Source organism: Ruditapes philippinarum, unplaced genomic scaffold (assembly GCF_026571515.1).
Source record: "Ruditapes philippinarum isolate M1 unplaced genomic scaffold, ASM2657151v2 ctg15337_1_1_1_1, whole genome shotgun sequence".
Classification (NCBI taxonomy): domain Eukaryota; kingdom Metazoa; phylum Mollusca; class Bivalvia; order Venerida; family Veneridae; genus Ruditapes; species Ruditapes philippinarum.
This window is the reverse complement of record NW_026853374.1, coordinates 1-21,584: the sequence shown is the minus strand read 5'-3', so window position 1 is coordinate 21,584 and position 21,584 is coordinate 1. Positions and strand designations below refer to the sequence as shown.

General features: G+C 32.8%; 3 protein-coding genes across 3 annotated transcripts; all 3 read right to left on the bottom strand.

The window, feature by feature from the left end:
* Positions 1–8,319: 8,319 nt before the first annotated feature.
* On the bottom strand, positions 8,320–8,853 carry LOC132736671 (uncharacterized). The gene has a single exon (XM_060723861.1). The coding sequence runs from the start codon at positions 8,851–8,853 to the stop codon at positions 8,320–8,322; it is 534 nt and encodes a 177-aa protein (XP_060579844.1).
* A 3,099-nt stretch (positions 8,854–11,952) lies between these two features.
* Positions 11,953–14,079, bottom strand: LOC132736672 (uncharacterized). The gene is made up of 2 exons (XM_060723863.1): positions 13,938–14,079; positions 11,953–13,698 (listed from the first exon to the last, which is right to left on the bottom strand). Exon 2 carries the CDS (start codon positions 13,671–13,673, stop codon positions 13,128–13,130), a length of 546 nt encoding a protein of 181 aa, XP_060579846.1. The 5' UTR covers positions 13,674–13,698; positions 13,938–14,079; the 3' UTR covers positions 11,953–13,127.
* Positions 14,080–17,499: 3,420 nt separating this feature from the next.
* LOC132736673 (uncharacterized) lies at positions 17,500–19,015 on the bottom strand. The gene is made up of 2 exons (XM_060723864.1): positions 18,863–19,015; positions 17,500–18,262 (listed from the first exon to the last, which is right to left on the bottom strand). The coding sequence occupies exon 2, from the start codon at positions 18,244–18,246 to the stop codon at positions 17,704–17,706; it is 543 nt and encodes a 180-aa protein (XP_060579847.1). The 5' UTR covers positions 18,247–18,262; positions 18,863–19,015; the 3' UTR covers positions 17,500–17,703.
* Between the last annotated feature and the right edge of the window lie 2,569 nt (positions 19,016–21,584).

The window sequence follows — 21,584 nt, the reverse complement described above, 5'->3', positions numbered from 1 at the left end:
TACGTGTTAAAGATTTTTTCTTATAATCTGGGGTATGAATGTGAAATAATGTGTGTACTATAAATTGTTTCCGAAGTTTGGTTTACATATGTTATGTAGTTATACAAAAAAAACCAAAACTTAATTTAAAACAAAAAGGTACGAACGTGATGTAGGAATCAACTAAATTTTGCTTTTCTTTGCTCACAGAAAAATCAATGTTATTTCTTGTTTTTCTTAAATAATTTATTTATTTTTTTAGAATTAAGTTCCTCAATTTCATTTAAACTGGCATTCAACATACACGCTATTACGGACTGAGGAACTATGCACGTTTGAAGCCATTCAACTCATAGAGGTTAAGGGTTTGAAAGAAATTGGGCTGCCTAAAGGATGCATAAAACTTACAATGAAAGATATCAATAAGTGGAATACCAGATCAGTATTGGACAATGCATGTAATAAATAACACAGCAGGAACATCGAATGAGGACATTTGGAATGAAGCAGGTAATATTTAGAAATCCTTCTAGGTGAATGCACAAATAATGCTCAAGCATGTTGTAATAAAGATATTAGTGCTCAAATAGACCCATGGGCAATTCCAACAATGAAAACAACGTCGCGTAAAGCTGTGCATATAACACAATTTCTGACTGAAAAGTATAAATGACGTCGACAAAATAGAAGGAAAGAAGCCCAGCAAGAAACTCTCGTCCTCCGGACGGATGACGAACACCCATATCTTGGTATTCACGTCAAAGAATGGGGCGCTGCCAACATTCGTCTCTTGAACTCTTTGTAGAGCATCGAACGACTAAAACGGGAGGGGATTGAGTATTACCTAGCTTATACAACACAAATCTTTGAGTTTTTAGATCTGTATGAATGGAATAGCGTTATAAGCTTGGATTTCAAGTACAGGAGCATGGATTCCTATGGGGCACATTTTCTCCTCATATGGAGCTACATATTTTGGTACCTTAACGCAGTCAACAGAGCTATAATGTGACTTCACCACAGAATAATAAATTATTTACAAAGACAAGATTGTCGTATATTTAAGGAGAAAGGAACGAGTCCGTTCGGTAATAACTGCTGTTACAGACATGTGAAATATTTTCCTACAAAAAGCAAACCGCTTCACCTATGCCAGAGGTTAGTGGACAAGAGGATGCATGCCAAATATCTACAGCTTTGAGTTATGAAGCATGGGAAAACATTTATCGGCATACTATTTTGATCGCGTATTTATTTTTTCAGGAGTCAAAAATGGATTTCAAATAGTGAATACGGATAAAATTAAAATCTCGGTCGACGTTGACAACTTTAAGTCTGCCACCACCGGGGAAATGCGCGCGCGAACAGAACTACAAATTCTAAATGAGCTGGATAATGGCCATTATAAAGTTGTCCGGAACAAGACAACTATTGTGCTATCAGCGCTAGGGACCATTCCCAAGAAAGGATCAAAAATCAGAATAACCCACGATTGTTCACGACTTGATGGTGATTCTCTTAACGACTGTGCAACTTCCAACCATTTTCAATATTAGTCAATTCAGGATGCTGTTGATTTAATCATACCTAATGCTATTTTAGTAAAATTGACCTTCCCTCGGCTTACATATCGGTAAAAAATCACCCATAAAACTTTACCGCAACAGGTAAATGGAAATTTAGTGGAGATAAACATTACACGATTATGGTAGATCAGAGACTATCCTTTTGGGGAGCGAAATATCCAGAGATTTTCAACATAATAACTCACGCTGTTCGCATATTATGTGAAAGCAAGGATTTGAGGGGATTGTCGTTTATCTAGGATCGTACGAAGAGTTCACATTGTCTTAGATATACTATTGAAACTGTTGCATGAGCTAGGCTTTGCAATAAACTACAAAAAATCAAAGGCCCAGTGCAAAAAAATGTATTTTAGGCATCCTCTTAGACCCCATAAACCCTTTATTAATTTATGGGAAGGGCCCAAAATTATATGGTGTTTACGGTTTTCTTGATGTATTTTAATGCACCATGCCAGGGGTGGATACGCGGGGCTTTTTTGGGCTTCCCGCCAGCATAGAAAGCAGCAAAAACGTCAGCAGGGGGTTTTTTTTAAAGGTGAATTTTTTTTATACTTTTGTTATTAAATGCCCAAAATTTTTTGGAAGTTTAAACACTGAACCTTTCGATTTCGCATTGGGGTCCACCCCCAAAATTTTCAATTAAGTGTTTGCCCATTGTGTCAATTAAGCGGCATGTTCGATAATAAATAAGGTTCATGTAAGGATAAAACTCATGAGTTCTTTACACAAAATCTTTTGGCTGTCAAGCAATTTACATTTTCCGTCTTAAAGCTGTGCATAACAGAGGAAAACATAATGTTCTCGCAGGCAGTGTTTCGCGTTTATATGAATCGAACGGACTTAAAAGAGTTTTCTTTCATATGTGTAATGCGGGGTATAATTTCAGGTTCACAGAAAGCTGATCTTGATCGTGCAGTGATACAGTTCACAAACAGTGCGTTTGCTGGAAATACTAAAAAGACGTACAGAACTCACAGGAACTCTTTTTTTGCAATTTTGCTATAAATTAGGATATTCTCCAGTACCAGCTTCCTCCACCACTTTAAGCCGTTATGCTGCATTTTTAGCAAAAACTTTTAAATGTAATTCTATTAAATAATATCTAAACATTGTGCGTATTTTACATTCCAAGCCTAATTCAAAATGATTTTGCTTTAAATTACGGGGGATAAGACGTAGCCTTTCAGTCACTGTCGATAGAAAATTAACAATAACCCCATATCAATCTCAATTCTTCTGCAGATGCTACTGTGTGGACTCTAAGCCTTTGCATGTTTTATGTCTTTAAGGAAAAGCAATTTATACCAGATACTTTTATCGCCAAAAAGCATCTTCGTCGACGTGATGTTAAGTTTTTTCTTTGGGTATTTCTTTGTTCATTAGATGGAATAAAGTTAACTAATTTCAGTCCAGAAACTTTGAGGTGCCTTTAGATCATGTGAAAAACTTTTCACTCTTCCCTTTTCAGGCTATTTTTAACAGCTGCGTCTCACACCTAATGTCCAGCCAGATGGACCAGCTTTCTTACTTTCTTATAATGAACAGTTACGACCATTGGCAAGCTCAATTTTTATTGGCAGAGGTCGCAATTGTCTTACATTTGCCGGGATTAATTCAGATGATATATCCAATCACAGTTATAGTAGAGGCTGTCTCATATTGCTATGCAATAGGATTGCCTGCTGATTCTGTAAGATTACTCGGTGTTTGGCGGTCAAATTGTTACAAGGGATACAAGGGACCATTAATTAATTTATCTTAGTGACGGCAGCTTGCTTTGATGTTGATATAATACTTTCCTTTATAAAACTACTTCCTACTCTTAAGGATTGGAAGATATTTGTATGCATTAATATTTTGTTCACTGACATACTATTCATGTTGTTAAAATGCTGGTAGCCATTATGATCTTATCATGATGTTATATTATAATGACATTTGATTATTTGTTTGGGTCGTCAGACCAAACAAATAATGGTAGCGAAATTTCAGACCCTGATGTTCTTATTTGCAAATACCGAAAGTAGTCCAAACTCCTCGAAGCGGTTACTTCCCTTCAAATGTACATTAATCCAGAAAAGTTAAGGGGAGATCACTGCGTAAAGATTGTCAAATGACAGGCGCATTAATTTTCGTAACGCAAAAATAGTTTCCGATTGGTCGAAGATTTCTAATATTGTGTTATTCTTATAGATATACATGCTTATATTCAGTTCCATTATTTTTTACTTCAGTGTGAAACAACACGTTTACCGTGAACAAAATATATCGAAATTAATAAGGGTTACAAACTCTAATTTAGAAAAATATGGTATTCTTCAAGCCGTTATCTTATAACTCCCCGTGGTCGAGGGGTTTACACGCTCCCTTTGGTAGCGAGAGGTCTGGAATTGAAATCCCAGTTCAGGCAACTCATGTTTTTTTTAATTGTTTAAGCCAAATAAACATTTATCAGTGTTGCAATTAGTCTTATAGCCTATTTACTATAGTTATAACACTGGAAACAGCATTGGTGACACTATACAAACACATTGGTTTGTAATCTCACAACCTTCACCTTTCTGACATTATGACACCCAAACAAATTAAGCGCCTTCTGTGCTTTGATGTATTATGTGATGCACATACCTTATTTGTCTACAATTTGCGCGCACTTACATTTAGCTGGACCTGTAGTTAGATAATACAATAATAAAGCTCTCTGTACCCCTCTTTTTGTTGTTTGTCGTTGTTTTAAAAGGTTTGAAAAGAAGCAGTAACACAAGTTTTGAATTAAACAAAAAGCAAAAACAAGCACCGTACAATTTAGAAACTTTTAAAGTAAATCACCCTCTCTCAAATAAGATTGGAAAGAAGCAGATCAGCAACTATAAACATTAAACATATATTTATCACATTTGTGCTTCAAAATAATTGTAACAATGTTTTTTATTGGTTTTATGTACACTATCAGATGTTTCATTACAATCTAAACCTGTACAATTATTTACGCTCAATTCAGTATAGAATTTATTATTCAGTTGTCTACTGTTTATTGTTCAATTGTTTACTGTTTGTTATACAATGTACATTGGCATTATGACATAGGTCAGATATTCCGACACATAATTATAGATATACTAACAACTTAATTAAGACGGCTGTGTAAGTAAGCAATGTTAATCTGAACTACACTAAAATGTTGTCATGGTTTGTCTGTCGTTTATTACAAACATGGTGTTATGTAATTAAACTGATTCTGATATTGACCAGGCAACTGGCTTTTTCCAGATGGAACCCATTCGAAATAACTATTATATTTCACACGCAAAATATACCATTAAATATATATAAAATCTTTTCCTGTAGAAGCGTAATGCATGCATTTATGTATCATTATTATCTTGCTTCAAAATAATTGTAACAATGTTATATAATTAATTTTCTGTACACTTTCAGATGTTTCATTATCTTTTCAATCGGCACAATTATTTACGTTTTAATTCACAATATAATTTATTGTATGTATTGCTCATCTTGTTTTATTGACTTCTGTTAGTTATACAATATAAGCTTGTTTAATGAGGACATTATTCAGATATTCTCACACTTTACTACAAATATGCCAACATCTCACTATAGACAGTTGAGAATCTTGAACTATACTGAATTGTTGTCATGGTCTTGTCTGTCGTTTATTTAGGACATAGTCAAATGTAACGAAAGTAATGCTGATACTGACCAGGCTGTATGCATTTTCTATAGTTAATAGTTTCAAAGATTGAATATACATCATGTGATTTATTTACTTTGTTAATTATGATAAAATGTTTATCTATTAAAGCATTCATTTCAATTATTTCAGTTTTTAAAATTCATTCTCATTATTAAATATGTCCGTTATTTAAAGTGTTTTGTTTCATTTGCTCAGTCTACTAAAATAAGATCTCTTTAAAAGTCTGTGATACATGTAGTTGTAAAACAAATGAGTTCCCCTCTGATACATAGCAGTAATTTGTCAACCTTGTATCATTAATATAACAGACAAAATATACAAAAGAAGGTCATCATTTTATTTGATAGAAACAATTCAGCTGTTCTTGAACCATGCAAAATAGTTTCACGTCATGGCAAACTAAAATTTAAAAAGACTTTTCAATCACTCAATGAAAGTGACTGGTTGTACATGTGCCCAAATGTTCATGTCGTATTCATGCTAGTCAGTTACTACTATCAAGGGTGCAATGAATAAGCAAGCAATATGGTAGCTTTCAAAATAAGGATTACTCAAAATGATATCTTTATCATTGTATTATTTATTGTAGATCTTTGAATAGCAAAACATAACAGAGGAGTTTGCTTACAAAGCCCTTGTGGTGCCAACACACAGAGCAAAACAATCACTACGGTATAGCTTTACATATTGTATCGTATTAAGTCAGCTACGGTGGCTTTGTCCTGAAAATAGGTCTGGTGACGGGCTTCTGAACTTTTACAAGTTTTAACAAGAAACACGGAAATGCCATGAAACCAGATTTGATTTTCAACAATAGCCACCGCAAGCTGGGGCCACACTGTCTGCTTTTTTTATTTAACAAAAACGATATCAGATGAATGTAAAAAAGGTCAAGGTCATAATGAAATTATTCAATATGATGTTTTAGTTGGTACATAAGCATTAAACGATCAATCAATAAGCACGACATGTCAACAAACCAGAAATCATTTTTTCTATTTTGTAGTAACAGGGACATTGATCCTAATTGGCCCAAAAGCAAACCAAAGCGAGGTCTCCACAAGGTTTCTATATTCCAAGTTTGATTACAATACCTCATTTTTACTCAAGTTATTGACCGGAAACCATTTTCCTTTTTTTAGAAACAGTGTCATTGACCTTGGTTCACTGGTCTTGCAAAGTAACCCTACGTAAGATCTACACATAATCTTGCCATATACTAAGTTTGAAAAAATATCTTATATCTAACTCTTGTTATTGGCCGGGAACCATTTTCCTGTTTTCATAAAAAGTGACCTTGACACAAGGTGACCCAAAAGCAATCTCAAGCATGGTCACTACATTAGATTTTTATATATACCAATTTTGATTCTTATATCTCATTCTAATTTTTAACTATAGTAATCCACTGGAAACCATTTTTCTACATTTAGTAACAGTGAATATGACCTTAACTATTTTGGAACTAAAGCAATCCCAAGCAATGTCTCTACATAAGCGTGCTATATAACAAAATTGAAAATATTATCTGATTCCAAACTTAAGTTATTGAGAGTAAACCGATTTTCTATTTTTAGTAACAGTGACCTTGACTCTAGAAGAGAGGGAGCCCAAAGCAATCCCAAGCAGGGTCTTAACATACGATTATGTTACACCAAGTGTCATTGAAAATTCTCATTCCAGATTCTAGCCATTGACCGGAAACAGTTTTCAATTTTAATAACGATGATCTTGCCTCTAGGATGGATTTTTAAATGGTTTGACATGTGTCGGACATGATGGCGGCATCCCACACAAGAATCGTGTCTCAAACTCAGATGTCAACATCACTCTTGTTCTTGCACGGAATACAAGTGCATTCTTGGTCGTGTCCTTTTACTTTCATAATCATGTGATTGTAAATAAATGTTCTTTTCCGGTCCACAACTTTGCCATTCATGGATGGGTTTTGAATTAAAATAATAGGCCATGGAGATGTTCGCAAGCAAAACATCACAGAAATGTTACATAAACTAACTTTCACACATGTTTTACATTAAGACAATGTGTTGGGTACACAAATTAGATCTCCAGAGGTCAAGGTCACATCTGTATGGCGCAAGTCAAGATATGATTGTGAATAGATGGTTGTTTTAGTGCTTGACTTTGTTATTCATGCATGGGTTTTGAATGATATTCATTACACCTTAACTTAGCTTATTTCTTAACCAAAATAAGACGTTGTGCATATCATATAAGGTCAATATGACACGTTGAACTGTATCAGGATTCAATGTGTAACTGCATCCGTTACATTACCTTGAACAAGATGCATTTTTGTTTCGGGATAACTTTAACCTTTACATTAACATTGGATATCTTATCATTAAATTCGAATACTTTGTCATACCAGTCATATTATAACTTTCGATTTTCTAAACCATACCAGTCATATTATAACATTCGATTTTCTATACCATAAATGATATAAAATATCGCACAGGTGCAGTAAAACACAGTCAATAACACCGCCAATAACGTTGAAAGTTATTGCAAGTTTATTGCACGTGTTTCTTCAATCTCTGATAACTCATATCAAGTCTCTAAATGGCCTTTATGTGTGACTACAACCTTCTATTTAAGAAAATTTATAATATACTCTGGTACATGACGGGTATATATTTCCTGCATAAGAAAAACGGGAAATTGGGGCCAATATGACCCCAAAAAAAAAATAAAACCCGGGGTTAAACGCAAAATTTGGGTTTAAAAAAAAATTGACAAAACCCCACATATCAATGTTTGAAATTTTTAACATTCTTTTAAATTGGTAATTGTACTGTCTTATGAAATAAAAGCAAATACAAATTGAAAGAACTATACAATTATTATTGCACTTAAACATATGTTACATGCTGTTTAAATAATTAATGTAAATATTCATATAAATAGTAAAACAATAAAAATGATATCAAATTATAAAATAATCATACAAAAGCACAATATAAAATAGTATTACCTAACAAAAATATAAAAAGCGGATAATATATTCACATAAAATTATTTGTAAAGAATGTCGAGACAACAGCTGGCAGGTATAAATCTTTCGACAAGCACCTCATCGTATTTCCTAGCATAACCGCGAGCTCGGTCGTTAATCATTGGTCGTGACGGATTTGAAGGAATATATTTGTCCATGATTTTTGGATCTGTAAAGTCTAAAATTTCACCAATAGTCTGCTCGTCAATCAACGGTTTTATTAATGTGTCAATTGGGGCTTTTCTATATTCGGTAATGCTCCTAAAAATGTTTCTGAGACGAAAATATTCCGAGTAAAGCATTAACTTTTGTTCATCTATTATCACAACTCTACATACTGTAAAACTTCCTTCTCTTTTCCTTTTCAATTTTATAAACTTTTCAATACAAGATAAGGATCTTGAAGTTGAAATCCATTGAGATTTTCTGCATGATCCATTGCGTATATGCTTAAGCGGGGTATCTTGTGCCTGCGGAAGTTTGGCTCTGATCCCATCTATCATAGGATTCTCATCTTCTCGTAGTAGTCGATAAAGTTTACGACTGTCATCCATATCTCTTCTATAACATCTGCCACAATATTACCTGACACTAAAATACTATATACGATAGACAGTTAAAATGTCTCCGATAATTTGCAAACATTAACGTTGATAAAATACCGGGTATACAATTAAAACTTTGAAATAATGTTTGATTATTAGACCGACAGCACTGTTATTAATTAGAACTGTTTAACGAATCACGATTGTATGTGTGTTACTTTGCTTGTAAACACTGGTTTTTAACTTGAATGCATTTTGTTTGGGAAGTTACCCTGTTTTTCCTTTTAAAAACTATAGGAAAATACTCGTTTAAATTTTTTTTAAAGAAAAAAAACTACGTCTTATTTTTCAGTTACGTAATGGGAAAAACCCCAAAATGTAACCCCATGTTTATCTCCCCCTTTAAAAATAATGTTTAAGGGGAAAAAAAGTGTAGAAAAAAAATTTTTGGTCCCTTTTTGATTTGGGTTTATATTTACAAAAAAGGGCACGATATGTCTGTGTTTATTTTATTAATTTGCCGGCACTGAAACCAGACAGTCTTTTAAAGATTTCCTATTATGTCGTTTTATAGATTTTTCTTATACTATTACTCGTATTAATGTGAAATAATCGGAGTTGTACATTTTATTGTGTTTTTTTTCGAAGTTTAATTTCATTGGCTAAATTTTATCTAGTTGAACCATCAGTCTTAATTTAAAACAAAAAGTTACAAAACTAAATTGATGCACTAAACTAAATTTTTCTTTTCTTTAGTCACAGATAAATCGAGATTATCTATTGTATTTCATGAAAAATCAGGTTTAAATACAAAACAATTACAAAACTTTAGAATTGGAAACTATTAAAAAATGGGTATTTCAAAGTCAGTTGTGAGATAGCTGCTGAGCAAAGCCAAGATAAAACGTTATCGTACAATTGGACAAAGAATAGTAGTAAACAAAAAATCTGACAATTTAGAAACTTTTAAAGGGATATTCAGGCGAAATAATGACAAAAATATTAAAATGATCTTATGTACTCAATTCACACTAAAATGACATTTCTTGAAGTTTCAGCATGAATTTCTGTTTAAATTCTAAATATTTTGGGTTTGAAGCGTAAATATATCTATATATGTTGAACAAAATTTAGACCCGAATAGAATCACCAAATAGTTTTAAAACAAGTCACATGACTTGAACAAACCATTGAAGTTACAATAACAGATAATATGGATATTGTATGATTGAAACAAGTCTAAGTCATTCATTTGACATGTTCTTTAACGTTTCCAGAGTTCACTTTGACAACTATTGTGAAATCATAGCGCTCTAACCTGACCCACACGGGTCAAGTTAGGAAACCACCATTTTATTCTTTATATGGAGAAAACTTTTGTTCCTTTGACTGTCTGATATATTCATTTTGAGGGCATTTACAGAATAATGACTGAAAAACTCAAAACTAAGAAATGAAAATTTTGCCTGTGTCTCCCTCTAAAGTAAATCACCAACTCAAATAATATATGAAAGAAGCAGATCAGCAACCAACACAAACAAAGTAAAAATGTAATATCAGTTTATCACATTCGAGTACAGTATACAGTTAATTAAAAATCACAGATTTACAAAATGAATTTTTAAGTATAGAAACTTATTGTACAACTTAACTGTTAATACTTTAAAATAAAGAGAAAGCGATCACATGTTTTGTAAAAGTGTGTTTACTTATAAAAGCTATTAAATTATTTTGAAAGTGTGGGGGTGGGGGGCACTGGAAATATTTATATACTTTATTACAAATGCAAAACATACCACAAATGTTATAAAAACAAGTAAGAACTAACGAAAGCATGCATGCGGTCCTTTTTACGCATGTTTTACTGTCAAACACAAAATTGTCCATTTACGTAGAGTTTCGTTATTTCACCTTTTTATCGTTAATAATTCAACCTTATAGTAAGGTATGCGACTAATTGAGCAAGATTAAAACATATGATGTTGTTTTTTTCAGCAATTTGTTCTTAACCTTTACTAACGTCATTGTTGACCGACCAAATAAAGAAGTTTTTAGTTTCAATCTTTATCTGATACATATTTTGGATCAAGTCCAAGTCAAGTTTGCTATGACAAAATGCGACATACTTCTGCATTGAAAAAATATGACTTTATCTATCTTAAGTATCTTTCTTGTTAAATGAATTCATTTTTGTTTTTAATTTCAATATTTCATAAACATTTATTATTGTAGAAATGGAATAATAATCAATTTAATTTTCGGGGGGGGGGGGGGGAGTAATAACGGAACAATTAAATAATGTATAAGTTCTCTAGTATCGAAATACAACAGTCTACATATGTTGAAAATTTAAATTTGCTTATGATATTTGGAGCAAATTCAAAACTAAGTTAGAAATTCCTTTATGAATGTAAATCAATATCAATCTATATGACATATACAATGACATTAAAATACTATTGTTGAGTTGTATTTCTTATTGATTGACAATAAATAGAAAGAAGGAAACCCATACTTTCTTTATTAAGAAAAATACCTATTATAATAGGAAAATCCTAGTACTGTTCCAGAAGACTCTTTATTGCGAATTACGCAAATTGCACAACTATCTAACCTAATGACCTATTAATGAATTTTCAAATGAATTTTTAAAAAAAAGTTTAATTTGTATTTTAACTATGAACTCATTGAGGGTTTAATCGTAAACACGTGAATAAACTCGATTAAAAGGCGAGTCGGTATAAGATTGTTGAGATATTCCTATAATAACTAGATTTATATCAGACCTTATAATACCCATGATACCAATGTATGTCGCTTTAGATATTTTGGTATAGAAGGCTGTTTGGACGTTGGTCATCACGGGTTCATTTCTTAATACCGTGTTTATAGGCGAAGTGTGCTTGCTTATTGTGTGTTCATTTATGGGTTGATTGATACAGTTTGGTACTATGTTTATGGGTCTAGTTTTGATATTAGACAATAAAAAAACAATAAAAAAACGGATGTTTATCAATGTCTAATCATAAGCGTTGAAAGCTGGTAACATAAATACCCACAATAAAAGGCGTATACATATTTACTTGGTAAAATCATATAACTACAAACGTTATTTCAAATCTTTATTTACAAGTATAATTATAAACATTGATTAAATATGATGAAAATTTTCAAATTGAAAATTACAACTGTGTACACGTGCCTTGAGAGATGCATATAAAGTTATTTCATAATACTTGATTATAAAAATATGAAAAGAACAATTATCTCTAAACAACACGTGACAACTTTGTCATGTCTCAAATATCCAACGATCCCTAACGACATGTCCAAAATATCTAATGATCACTAACAAGTCACCTTCGTTAGTATAGAGTGGATGCATGTACAAACTTCTGATGGCATAAAACGCTCATTCCAAACACAAGTCAACTAAGTTATTATAGCGTGGTCGCATGCACATGTACAAAATTCTGACAATATGTAGCACTTATTCAAAACACAAGTCAACTTAATATTTAAAGCGTGGCTGAAGGAACAACATTCTTCTGGTATGAAACGCTCAATCTAAACTCATTTCATCTCCATTATTAAAGCGTGGTCGCATCTACAACATTCTGCTGGTATGAAAAACTCAATCCAAACACATTTAATCATAGCGTGGTCGTATGTACAATATTCTGCTGGTATGTTACGCTCAATAAAACACAAGTCTACTACATTATCATACCGTGGTCGAAAGAACACCATTCTGCGGGCATGAAACACTCAATCCAAATACATTTCGTCTCCATTATTACAGCGTGGTTGAACGTACACCATTCTGCGGGCATGAAACACTCAATCCAAATACATTTCGTCTCCATTATTACAGCGTGGTTGAACGTACACCATTCTGCGGGCATGAAACACTTAATCAAAACACATTTCGTCTCCATTTTTACAGCGTGGTCGAACGTACACAATTCTGCTGGCATGAAACACTCAGTCCAAATACATTTCGTCTCCATTTTTAAAGCGTGGTCGAACGTACACAATTCTGCTGGCATGAAACACTCAATCCAAACACATTTTGTCTCCATTCGAACGTACAACATTCTGCTGGTATGATAAAACCAAACACAAGTCACCTTCATTGTTGTAACGTGAACTTATATACAACATTCTGCTGACATGTAACGCTCAATCTAAACACAAGTCAACTACATTATTACAGCATGGTTGCATGCTTGTATAACATTTTGATTGTATCATATGTAACGCCAAATTCAGATACAAGAAACCTACATTGTCACAATGTGGATGCGCGTACAGCATTCTGATGGTATATAACGCTCTACAAGAACCTCACTGTATTTCTCTGCGTAACCCCGAGCCGTCATGTTTCCAAATTGATTAGGGATATACGTGTTCATAATACTTTCATCAGTAAAGTCTAATATTTTACCTGTTGTATTTGTTAAAATATAATCCATTAAAAGATCCGTTAATATTAATTCTGAAGGTTTTTGCAAAATTTCTAAGATCTTCATCACTTTTTCAATCTTCAGTCTGTTAAGCTCTTTTTTAAGTTTAACCAACTTCTGTTCGTCAATTTCAACAACTCTACATGCTTTACGCCCCTCATGTAATATTTTGTATCGAATTAACTTTTTTACGTCATCAAGACTCCGAGAGGTTGAGATCCACTGTGATTGGGTACGAGATCCGTGACGTATGTGATGTAGCGGTGTCTCATCAGCCAGAGGAAGTTTGGCGGTTACACCGTTTTCTAAAGGATTTTCCTCATCATCTCGCAGAAGACGATATAGTTTAGTTTTACTCTCCATTTATATTTTCTATAAGGAAATGATGCTGTCAAAAACAAAAATATATATCAGTGTAAAAATACATTGAAATATTTTTGCTAGTTCACAATATTTGAATTAGACAATAATCTTTTTTATCCAATTTCCTTAAATATAAATCAAACAATCACGTAAATTTATTACAAATATTGTTTAAACTAAAAGAATGAATCTCGAACGTTTTTATAGAGAAAAGCAACGCAAAATTGTTACAAATAACAATATCTATTTGTGATAATTATTTACCTCTATAAAACATAAAAATATATCAATTGTAGATCCCGTGAATTCTTATTTGTACAGCCTGTTTACTAGAGAATTGGTAGCTTAAATGAATAAGAACGGTCTGGAAAGAATATTATATATATGTTTTATAGAGGAAACCACTAAATTCTAAATAAAGAATCAAGGAAATAACATTTCACTCAGGTTTAAATGACATCATATCTATATATCGTTATCTAGAATGGCTGTCCAAGTTTTAAACCAATCGTTACAATTATATTATACTGCTCTGGTTTGCACATATATCTATATAATGACGTTTCAGAAATGTACAGGTATGTATTTTCGAATTGCATTTGATGACCTTTTTGACATGTTTGTAATGAACAGAATTGTTTACAATTGTTTTCGCATCTTAAGATTCATACTGGCAATGTATGTATTGCACTATTGCACTGTAAACTCTATAAATAGCCCGGAATATTTAATTATCGACGCTGTGAGATATTTTACAAGCCTTACGTAATAGTTAAAGAATGTTATCGCGGACTTTACAGGCTGGTATGGCAGCAAATGGGGAGACAATAAGGGTCAATCATAGGAACTTAACTAAGACGGAGTCCAGCCGGTTAAGTCAAAGTATTTATTCTTTAACTGCTTTATCGCATGACCATCGTTGGACGCTCTTTACTGCGATTTTGCAAAGCTACACCGATTGTTTTAGGTATATAACCCTTCATAGGTACCTTTGCTTCTTTGCCAAAGAAACTGTGAACCCCTGCAAATAAGAACGAATCACGATAGCTTCAGCTTATTCATTGTTAAGATCATTTACATTTGGCTGGTCAAAAATGTTAGTGTTTATAAAGTGAAATTTTAACTATTAAGAACCTAAAAGGAAGTGACAGGTAGTAAGCGACCGTGAATGCTTAATTTTTCTAATGTTTACTTAATAAAACTAACCTTCTTAGTGTTTATTCTTATTTGACCCTGCTGGGACGCCTCCCGCCTATAGAATGTTCTTTTCAATACATAGAATAGAGTTTAGAGAGCACATTACATTTCGTCTATCTGTTAGGTCAATCAATATATAAATAGCAAGCGATGACAGAGTTTACATTAATAACATCGTTTAACGCTGAATTTCTTTAATGTTCCCATTTCCTAAAAAAAAATTGGATGTGAATGATTATTGTGATACCAACTTTAGCACTTCTCTGTTTAATTTGGTCGCCGAAGGATTGAGGACATTTCCAGCTGAAATATACAGAAATAACCCCTGAACAAAGTGAACAGATGAGTGAAACTATACCATTCATGTGCCTGTTTGCTTTAGTAGATAATATTTAAATGACAATCACCGTTCATTTGTGATTTATATATGTAAGTTCAAAATGACCAAAATGTTTGGGTTTTTCTATATTTACTAAAGGACGCTGCTATAAAAGCGGTAGTTCATTGTATGAAAGAACATTGACCTAGTTCTCGCTTATTTTTTACCATTGTCAAGTCATCCTAATAAGGCGGGGCTACTACATTCAGTTTACACATGCTGACTCCGTTCGAAACTCTTAATTGTTAAGTGTCCGTCTTGCCTGTCTATACAATTAAGAAGGGCATTTTTTAAAAAAAAATGAAGCGCTGTCATTGGTCGGCAAATGATGTTGAACACTAAAAATGATGATGACATTGTTTTATCGTCAGCACTACATTTAAAATAATAATGTTACTCAGGATGATTTACATTGAGTGACATTGAAAAAGGCGCCACTCTAAACGACATAATTAGTTCCCTTCTATATAGTGTCTTTGTTTCTATCATTTCTTTTATTGATTTAATTAAAATAACACTCCTTCAGTCCTTTTCCCTTCTCGTGGATTTGTTTGATGCCCTGCTGGACTTCTTAGCAATGGTCCTTAAGTTGCTGGTTCTGTTGGGGTGCATTTACTGTTCCTTTAAGTTCCTTGTTTATGTTTGTGTTTTCATCTTTTAAAGGTCTACTTACGGGCAGTCAAATGGTAAATTTTGTAAATGATGTACAACCGGAATATTTTGTCCGACCCGGATCTTGACGCATTGGTACAACATGGACCTAACACGCGCTGATCTTTCAACTCATTTAAGGCGTGGAAGAAAGCTAAGCCTGCAATAGCTGTGTTGGAGGAACTGGACTCAAGTACACATCTGTCGAGATACGTTGCATTAAAATTTCTTCGTTTCTTTATGATCTATGCAAATTTACACTTAAATATTCTATCCAAATGTGCATTCATTTACTGAATGCCTTTCCAGTTAGTATTTCCGGATGGAACTAGAGCTAAAAGCTTTGGACCTGCAAACTATCACCGAGCTTTTTGAATTCGTTAAATACATAACGAGTTTCACAGTTTGACGTAAATCACGAAAAACACCTTTTATCTGTAATCTTGATTTATCAAATTATTATCATTGCCTTAACGTAAACTTCATAATGTATTAATCTTTATCTTTCGTAAAATTATCTAAAGTTTGTCCAGTGCCGAAATGTAATTAGTTAATCATTGTATCAGATTTTGTCTTCGTGGTATAAAAGCCAAATGACAAGCACTTTCCACCGGAGTCCCTCTTTTATCTGGTGTGTGACCTTCACAGTAAGCTTTGTGAAAAATGATTTTCAGGTCAAATCTTCCTGGGAGGAGAACATCCTTATTAATGATGATGAAATGAAATGTTTAACAAAAAAGGCATCGTCCGCAAAACACGGGAAGCTTAGCCTATTTCAGAAGATAAAAAAAGTTATTCGGGAGAAACGTTATATTTTGTAATAAGGATGCCCTCAATCTCAACTACTCATCCCTTTCCGTGAGTCTTCGGATAAGGACCTCGAACACAATAGTATGAATACACAGAACGGATGCGGTATTTCGGTCTAACCTACGCTAAGAAACTAAACATGTAAACAAATAGTAATTTAATGCTGGGAGTTGTTGACAAGTTTATTTCCAATATAACTTATGTAGTAAAAGGCCACCTAAAATAAGTGAATTCATAGGTACAAAAGCAAACAATACATTATTTATATATTTATTATTATGGTTGTAGAAACCGAAAGTACAAAAAACCATCATGTTGATATTTGGTCGGATATGTTTAAAATTGAACATCAGTTCGCATATTTAAATTACAAATTGTTGTCAGACATATTTTCAAGCATACGAGTACTGGAACAGATAGATGTCAAATATATACATTCGTTTTACATTATCTCTTTTTCTGTTTACATCTGAAACCACGTGGTAGAGCTACTTTCAATCCGTATTGTTTCCGATGTTATTATAGATAATAACCGAGGCGGTTCCGAATGAGGATGCCCACTGTTTTCTTCTATATCTATAAACTTTTCGGTTATAGGGGTATGAGGAACTCTGAAACTTGGATATAAGCAGTGTGAGTTTGGTTCAGGTTCTACACAGGAAAGAACTTGAAAACATATAATGGTGACATTAAACCATATTATCAAATTGAAATTAGGGCACGTTCATGAAGGTTAAATTCAAACTAGACAAGGTATGCACTTTATGGATACACACAATTCAACTCAGCTTGAGAACATACATGTAATTCAGTTTGGTATTTATTTAACAATTGTTTACTTTATGTAATCAGTTATTCTAGACAAGATAACAAATTCATGTAATTTCTTTAACATTTAATAATAGAAACTTAACATTCACATTAAACATCAACTCGGGTAATATTTAACAGTTGCATGCTTATTTTATATAGAAGTTAAATTAATTCTTGACTTTACTTGTTGTATACAGCAATACAACAGTCCGCCGGAATATATCGTTCCACTAACACTTCACTGTACTTCATTGCATAACCTCTAATCTTATTATTGTTTCCGACACCCTGCACTGTAGGTATATATGTATCCAAAACTTGCTGATCTGTGAAATCTAAAACTGGACCTGTTGTCAATGAAATTGTCGGGCATAACATTGGATAAAGATGTGCTGGTATTTGACCATTTCTTATATTAAATGTTTGAAAAAGTTGTCGAATTTGAAACACACTTAATTGCGAGTACCAAAGCAACTTCTGTTCATCAATTACTGCAACTCTGCATTTAGCATTGGGGCCCTCAGTTTTTCGTTTTAATTTTATTAATAGATCAATAGCTGCCATGTTCCTAGATGTTGATATCCACTGTGAAGGCAGTTTAGATCCTTCACTTATATGGTTCCTTGGACTTTCCACTGCTAATGGAATCTTGGCAATTATTCCAAATTGTAATGGATTTTCATCATTGCGTAATAGACGAAATAATGTCTTTCCTTCATCCATTTGCTGCTAAAGTGATCTGAAATTAAACATCATCTTTGAATATCACCAGGCGTGATGATCGGAAGTCGGAGGAAATTGACGTTCTTTACTTAGGTACATATTTGAGAAAAGAATATTTGTTATTGTTTCCTTTATATATTTTCATGATGACAGGTAATCTGCTATATTAACCCTTAACATGCTGAATAATTTAAATGGACTTGTCCCACTTCCATTTTTTGGGACTGACCCTTTTTAATTTTAGGGATATCAATTTGAGTATTTAAAGTTTGTCAGCCAACAGTATAGAGCCTGGTCAGACTGTACGGATGTGCAGGCTGGCCTGGCTCTATACTGATGGCAAAGGCTTAACACAACACTTTCGGTTCCAGCACATTTAGGGTTAAGCAGGAACCAGCATTTGTTTTAAACCTTAAAATCGCTAGCCCTTTTAAATTTAACATGATGGAAACATATATCAAGAAACTGTTTTATTTTATCTGTAAAATTTATACACATTAAGGATAATATTTGTAGAGTTCAAGATATTAAAGATTTTTTTATTTTTGTTTTGCATACTTTGAAGGAATAATGTTGTAAATGAAAGAATGTTTAAGGACATTAAGGTAAACATTACCTGTATCGTTTGAATCAGTAGCTCGTTGTATATCATCTGAAATGAATTTAACTTAATTTCCAAAAATCCATTTTGCATAATTATAACTTAGGTAGATATGTGACATCTGCAATATACTTCCGGGTTAAAAGATAGGATAGCTATGCGCTAAATATAGATTTTCGAAAAAAAACAACAACAACACAAATTACTATACTTGATTTATAAACAAGAACAAGTTCTCTTACTATTACACTTGTTTACATATTAAATAAATGTTGAGGTAGGTAAAGTGTTTTTTCGAAAATACGAACAGTCTTGAGAGACAATATATTTACTCTTTCAGAGCAAGATATCCCTTTCTAATATGCATTGGATTTTAAACACAAATGTTATTGTAAAAGCCTGATTACATTAAATCAAAATTAAATTTTGATCAAAGGTTAAACCATATTTTGATGTTCTAGTAACGTTATAATTGTATCAATTCAGAATATGACACATCGGTATAATGTGCTCATTTTCGTGTACTTTTTTTTATAAACTTGTTTCTTTAAAACAATACAGAACCAAAAAAATATCACGTTGTTTAGGCAACCCTGTTGCATTTATTTAAAAGGTGTAAAATATTTCGAAAATACTTTAATGCAAAAGATGAAAAATTAAATCAAAAGTAAGCAAATGTGTCTGAATAATATTTGATGACTCATCTTTAACGCAAAATATACATGATATAATTTACGGAAAATATATTTAGCTGCGTTTATTTTCAGAAAATAAATGAGGTCGGAGATAAAGATTTGTTTACTTTATCATCGCTAAATATATCTATGTATGTAGCGTGTACTGAGCGGTTGAATATTATTCAAGTTGCTACAAAATAAAATCACAATATTCTTTAATGCAAACATATATTTTTTTCTTGGGATACTTATCCGAATTGATTTGAAATATTCAAATATATTTTTTTTCTTGTGGGTTCTTTACCTTATTGATTAGATATCAACGAACTAATAAATTGCAAAAATAACAATCTCAACCTAATTCTTAAACTATCCGAATAATATATTTCAAAAAACAATTAAACACAAAAACTTATATTCCTAAACCTTTCTCTTTATTTCTCACTTTAATAGTTCAAATCAACAAAATCCCTTATCTCTAATAAACCAAACGTTCAAAAATCTATCCTTTAAAATACTATTTTCGAAAAAAGCTATCCCATATCAAACATTTGCCCAAGAGGTTTCACTGAAGCAATAAAGTATTTTAACAGCAGATATCTAAGATGTCTAGGTACAAGAAAATGCAATATCACTTCGTCTTACTATTCAACTTTCAAAGTATTTCCTGAAGCAGCAAAGATATTTTTAGCACCAGATATCTAAGATGTCTGGGTACTAGTAAATATAATTACCACTTCGATCTTAACCGTACGGAGCCATCATAAAACGTCCTTAGATCCAGATATCTGAGATTTCTGTGTACCTGAGTAAGTATTTATGACTTTGTTTCCACTCTTCCACGGACAGTAACAGACTGAAGTTTATATGCAGGCTTCATAACCTCAGATCCCCTTTCAAAATTCCATTTTATTTAGTTTCGCCCATTGTTTTCTCGTTTAGGGCACACGCATTCTTTTACTTGGGAACCATACGCTGCTTTTCATGGAATGACACTACTGTATCACATTGAAGGTTCCATGATAACCGCCGTATGAACACATCTGCGGATGTTTCTAAATTCAAAATTCACCTTTTTGTGTTTAAATGTTGAATTCTGCTTAAGCCGGTGCTAGGGGGGCGTGGACGGTAATTTGCACTTTCCAGTACCGTCCATGAACAGGCTCAATCAAACCGAGCCTGAAACATTTTACAATTTTGTCGTGTTGGGCTTTCTTTAGTGATTTTACTTTTCTCTATTTCACGCTGCACACGCTCTATTTATATGCTTGTGAAGTGCATAAAAAACAATAAGTTTCATTGGCTTAAATAATAAAACGTTTCTTGCAACTGTTTTTAACTAAACCTTATGAGCGTCTGTTAAAAAAGTGACTTCTTTTTCAAGCTATTGTGAGTAATAGATGTACAATTTCAAATATTAGCAATTTGATGAATACCCCAAAATTATACAGATTTGATAGTAAAAGTACCTTAAATACCTACTCTATATATCATGTCAATTTTTTGAATAGATTATTATATTTTTCTGATACAAATGGCGAATCAAATTAACTATAAAGTAAGTTTCCGTCACATGTTTATGTTAGTATATATTAACTTCAATGTTAACAAAAAGAACCCCACAAGAAGCGACCGGTACGGAACGACCGTGTGTTCTTAATTGTTAAAATTTCACTTGATAAAAACTAAGTTACTTTTATATTTAACCTTATTTGATCCCGCTGGGATGCCTCCTGCCTATGAAAAGTTATTTACATTAGAATGGGTGTTAAGAGAGCACATTTGATTCATCATTTACGCAACTGTAAATGCACATTATTTACATCTGTACTATTGTTCTGAAAAAAAAAATCGTGAATGATTTTTGTGATATCAGCCCTTCTCTGTATGATTTCTTATCTCGCATAAGGTGTGATGAAAAGCCCGTGTGAAATATACTAAAATAACTCTAAAACATTATGAAAAGAGGAGTAAAACTCCATGTATATTCATTTTTAAACCAATGTTTCAATGGCAATCATCATCCGTATGTGCTTCTGTATGTTATCTGTTCAAAATGA